Source organism: Gekko japonicus, unplaced genomic scaffold (assembly GCF_001447785.1).
Source record: "Gekko japonicus isolate JY-2015 unplaced genomic scaffold, Gekko_japonicus_V1.1 scaffold1408, whole genome shotgun sequence".
Taxonomy (NCBI): Eukaryota; Metazoa; Chordata; class Lepidosauria; order Squamata; family Gekkonidae; genus Gekko; species Gekko japonicus.
In genome coordinates, this window is record NW_015163131.1 from 56514 (window position 1) to 61947 (window position 5434).

The window sequence follows — 5434 nt, forward strand, 5'->3', positions numbered from 1 at the left end:
GGGGGCGGGTGGGTGGCATTATGAGCAGAGCCAGCCACAAAAAAGTCCCCCTGGAGGGAGGCAGGGAGGCAGGCAGGGAAGCTGCACAGGCCTGTCAACAGCCAGCTTGGTGCAGTGTTTGCTGTGTCAGGCTAGGGCCCAAGTTCGAATCCCTGCTCTGCCAGTCCCAAAGTTCTCTTTAGCTCACAGGTTGTTGTGAAGGTGAAACGCTGGAGGGGAGACCGTAAAAGTCCCGCCTCTCCTCCAGGGCTCTGCACCAATCCTTGTGATCCAGGCCTCATGCGAATCCACATGACTGTCACCCAATCGGAGCCCAGGGGACGCCGCCAGGTGGGAGGGGCTAAGCCAGACTCAGCCTTTAAAAGGAGGGGGGGGAGTCCACCTTCAGACAGGGGGTTTCGGTGGCTCCGGACAGGAGCGTCAGCTCAGCCAGGCTTTTATTGGGCTTTCTAGTTAGGGTTTGGGGCTCGGCCTTACGGAAGAAAGCTCGTCTTTTTGTGACAATATATAAGCATCCTGTTGGGGGGGGGCGTAATTCCTCACAGGTGTGTGTCCAGGTGCTGTGGAAAGCAGTGTTCCCTCTAAGATGAGTCAGTGTGAGCCAGCTCACAGTTTTTTAGCCTCCGGCTCGCACATTTTTGTCTCAGCTGAGGAAGGATGGGGCTCCAGAGCAAACTGATTTTATGCAGCGGCCAAATGGCTCGCTCACAACGTTAATGCCGGTAGCTCACAAAGTAGAATATTTGCTCAGGAGACTCCACAGCTTGGAGGGAGCCTTGGTGGAAAAGGTGTGCTCTGTGAGGGAAAAGAGCAGCCATGAACCTGCTGAGGTAACCACCTGTCCAGAGAAAGAGAGAATCACATCTCCCCTCAGGGGTTACTCATTTTGCTTGAGGGCCAGCTTTGCTTTAGATACCTAAGCTATCCGCACATCATATTTACCTTATGAAATACTTTCTTTTCTGTTAAATAAGCCTTTGCTGGTCATCTCCATCCGTGTCTCCTCTGTCGAGTCAAAAATCTAAGAAGCGGGGTGTGTGTGTGTGTGTGTCACCGCAGTCTATCAGGTTTCCAAGTAAGGCTGCGCTCACCCACACTACATAATCCACGCTCAGTCCACTTCCTAACTGGATTTTATTGTGTGAACTCACAAAATCCAGCCGGAAAGTGGACTGAAAGTGGCCTGAAAGCAGATTATTTAGTGTGTGTGATCGCAGCCTAAGAGACCTTGAGGGAGCACACGGCTTACACCTCCCAATCTTTGTTTTAAAAACTCCCGTCCCGTCCTGCATGATTGTAGGCGGCTGGGGGGATAAAGAATTTATAGGAGAGGCCAAAGTGTGTGTGTGGGGGGGGGACTGGATATTCCCCAGTCCAGAAGACAGCAGCTTCAGAGTCTTCCTCCACCCTCACCCCCAGGGCCACCCGCCACAGCTTCTCTCTCTCTGTCTCTGACAATCATTTTCCAGGAAGCTGGAAGAAGAGTCCAAAAAGCTTAAGCCTTCCCTGTTATTGGCCCAAGGCTTGTTTGGTTCTCAAGGGACTTTTGATTAGTCCTCCGGCGTGTGAGAATACAGGTGTGTGTGAAGTGCCATGAAGTCGCTTTGTGGCGACCCAATGGACCAATGGTCTCCAAAACACCCTCTCCTCCACAGCCTGGCTCAGGGGCCTTGCCAACGGAGGGCCATCATTGGGGCTTCCTCGATGGAGCCAACCCAGCTCCTGTTGGGTCTCCCCCTCTTCTCCCGCTGCCTTCCGCTTTCCCCTGGCAGGGTTTTGCCTTTTCCAGGGACTCTTCTCTTCTCAGAACGTGCCCAAAGTACGACACCCTCAGTGAGCTTCCATTCATGGGATCTTAAAGGAAACTTGATGCCCCATTTGGAGCAACGTCTACCTTTGGCTCCATCTACTTAAATTAGTCATGTATGGCTGCGAGAGTTGGACCATAAGGAAGGCTGAGCGCCAAAGAATAGATTCTTTTGAACTATGGTGCTGGAGAAGGCTCTTGAGAGTCCCTTGGACTGCAAGAAGATCAAATCAGTCAATCCTAAAGGAAATCAACTCTGACTGTTCCCTGGAAGGCCAGATAATGAAACTGAAGCTCAAATACTTTGGCCACCCAATGAGAAGGGAGCACTCACTGGAGAAGACCCTGATGCTGGGAAAGATTGAAGGTCAAAGAAGAAGGGGACGGCAAAGGATGAGATGGTCAGACAGTGTCATAGATGCAGCGAAAATGAAATTAAGCAAACTCTGAAAGATGGCGGAAGACAGGAGGGCCTGGCGTGATGTGGTCCATGGGGTTGCGAAGGGTCGGACTCAACTGTGCGACTGAACGACAACTTAAATTAGCATACCCTTTGAATAAATGGGAATAGCAAAGGCAAAGAATTTTGTTTTCAAGAGGAGTGAACTTTATGCGACATACTTTTTCTTATTGTCCCTTTTGGCTGTTTTCTCCAGGACCGCCCGCCGTCGCATGTAGTCGTTTTGGATTTCGTTGTACTTTGCCGTATGCTCTTTGATGAGATCGGTGGTCTTCTTGTGGTGCCTCTTCACCAGGTCCTTCATTTCTTTGTAGTGCTTCTTCTGAAGTTTCACAAATGCTTTCTGTTGCTTTAGCTCTTCAATGGTTTGTGCTTCGACTTCTGCAACGAGGAAAAAACAAAGTTCTTTTTTTTCTCCACCCATACTCAAAGGACATGCAATGCAAAGTCTTAGCAACAGGTTGTAAAAGCTCTTTGGGTTAGAGAAATGAGAATTTCGAGGGTAAGCCCACCTCGAGCCTGCTCTTAACTGTGACTTGAGACTCTGTGGGTTGACAGGCTGCAAAATATTAGCCAGTGCCGTGTAGTGGTTGAACTACACCATGGCTCAGCGGTAGAGCACCTGCTTGGCATGCAGAAGGTCTCAGGTTCAATCCCCGGCAGCATCTCCAGTTGAGAAGACCAGGCTGTAGGTGATGTGGAAGACCCTTTTCTGCCTGAGACCCTGGAGAGTCGCTGCTAGTCTGAGTAGACAAGACTGACCTTAATCGACCCAGGGTCTGATTCAGTAGAAGGCAGCTTCATGTCCGTTTATGAGTGTTCATGAATGTGTGCACCAGGCTATGAGTAAGACACCCGGGTTCGCAATTGAGCCACAGGTCTCATGGGTGACCCCGGACCACCCACCAGGATAACATTTGAGAGGGGCCTGGGGGATACCATCCGCATGGATCTCACCCTTCTCTGCCACTCCACACTGAGCCGCCATTTAAACACGGGAACTTTGGAAATGTAGCCTCGATGCTCCCCACACAGGGAAGCGCAAGGAATGACATTTCTCATGTTCTCTGAAGCTACTACGGTGCGCCCACACTTAACGCCGGCAGCCTCCAAGTCTCAGAGTTAGGCCTCTGCTCTGCTGCACTTTCATCGGGGAGCAGCCGGTTTGGGCCGTGGGGAGAGTGGGCGAGTAGCACAGCTTGGACCTGGCTCAAAAGAACACGGGGGGGGGGATGGGGGTGGCTATAATTAAGAACATAAGAAGAGCCCTGCTGGATCAGACCAGTTGTCCATCTAGTCCAGCCTAGAGTTTCACCCAGTTGCCAACCAGCTGCCCTGGAGGGCAAACAGGGTGCAGCGGCTGAGCCCACCCACTCACTGCTGCCTCCTGGCGCTGGTATCCAAAGGTTTGATGCCCTTGCACATGGAGGCTCCCTTCAGTGACCATGGCTAGCAGGACGACTTCTCCATGAACCTCTCTAACCCCCTTTCAAGGAAGGCCATCTATGCCCGTGGCCATCCTGTTCTCCACTAGCAGTGAATCCCACAGTTTAATTACTCATCGAGTCAAGAAGTATTTCCTTTTCTCTGTCCTGAACCTATTTCTCAGCCACTTCATTGGATGCCCCCAAGTTCTGGTGTTATGGGTATGGGAGAAAAAGCTCCCTCTGTTCACTTTCTCTCCCCCGTGCATAATTTTGCAAACTTCTGACTACTGGTATGTTCTCTCTGTCCTCCTCTGCCTCAAGGGTTAGTGCCATTCTTCTGAGAATAGGCATAAAAACAAGATCCGAAGACTGCAACAAGTGACAACCCATTCATTCACGCAACAGCCACGGCACGATCCACAATTGCGTTTGCAGCCAACACGTACAAGACGGCATTTCCCATGGAAGTGACCCAAAACCTTTCCAGTTTGCACAGCCATAATTAGTGCAGAAAGGGGGGGGGGAGATCACAACACCCTGGTCGAACACCCCTCCCTCCGGAGCACAATTGACCATCCAATGTCAGCACTGAATGTTACCTGTCAGGACACTCTGAATAAGGTCCTCTGTTTTGGCCGGCACTTTCACAGAACCTAGATGCAAAGAATACAAGCCATTTTAACTGATCCAACAATAAAGCAAGGATAATGGATCGCACTGTAAGAACTGGGAATGATAAAAAGAGAGAGAATAGACTAGATTTATACCTTGCCCTTCACTCAGAGTCTCAGAGCGGCTTACAAGCTCCTTCCCCTCCCCCTCCCCACAACAGACACACCCTGTGAGGTGGGTGGGGCTGAGAGAGCTCTCTCGAGGACTGCTCATGAGAGAACAGCTCTGAGAGAACTTGTGACTGACCCAAGGTCACACCAGCCGCTGCAAGTGGAGGAGGAGTGGGGAATCAAAACTTGGTCCCCCCAGATTAGAGTCTGTGCTCCTAACCACGACACCAAACTGGCTCTCAGGCTGTGTAAAGCCCTGTCTCTCCCGCTGGTCTCACAAGACCAAACTGAGGCACGAGGCAGCAGATCCCCCCCCCCCCAGCCAGGGTTCCCACAGGAGGCTGGACTGGCCAGGCCCGCCCGTCACCAGACTCTCAGTCATGACCGTATCCAGGTTGAACCAGTTATTTAGGTTTCCCCGTGAAAGTCTGGATACATTCTGCAACCGAGGCATCAACACCTCAAGACCCTGAGTATCGAAGGGCCAAACAGTGATCGTCCAGGAATCATTAGGCAAAGGTCTAGAAAACGGATAACACCCCGATGCGTTTGATGCCACAGAACCATCATGGCGAGGGACGGGATGGAACTTCGCTCCCCCCCCCCAGGACCCACACGAGAGCTGCTGCTTCCACAAGCTTGGGGGGGGGGTATCTGGAGTGGGCCCAGGCCTGACTGCGTCCCCTCAGGTTTTGGATCCACGCTGGAAATCAAGGGGATGCCTTAAGGGCAGGAATTGGCGGGTGGTTCTGACCAAGTGAGGAAGGGGTCGAGGGCAGCCCTCCTTCAAAACTGCATCTTAGGAGAGAAACTCTCAGATCCAGTGAGGTGATGACAATCTAAATATGCTCCCTTGACTCAGAGACCCTCAGGGATCAGGCTTGCAACTCCTTCCTTCCTTCCTTCCTTCCTTCCTTCCTTCCTTCCTTCCTTCCTTCCTTCCTTCCTTCCTTCCTCT

At 51.7% G+C, this 5434-nt stretch overlaps 1 protein-coding gene across 1 annotated transcript in view; it reads right to left on the reverse strand.

Annotated features, from left to right (window-relative positions):
* PLCB1 (phospholipase C beta 1) overlaps positions 1-5434 on the reverse strand; it is a 375074-nt gene that overhangs the window by 29892 nt on the left and 339748 nt on the right. The window contains exons 24-25 of the mRNA XM_015406942.1: positions 4294-4347; positions 2429-2648 (exon numbers count right to left, since the gene is read on the reverse strand). Of these exons, the coding sequence (XP_015262428.1) occupies positions 2429-2648; positions 4294-4347 (274 nt within the window). The remainder of the gene's footprint in view (positions 1-2428; positions 2649-4293; positions 4348-5434) is intronic.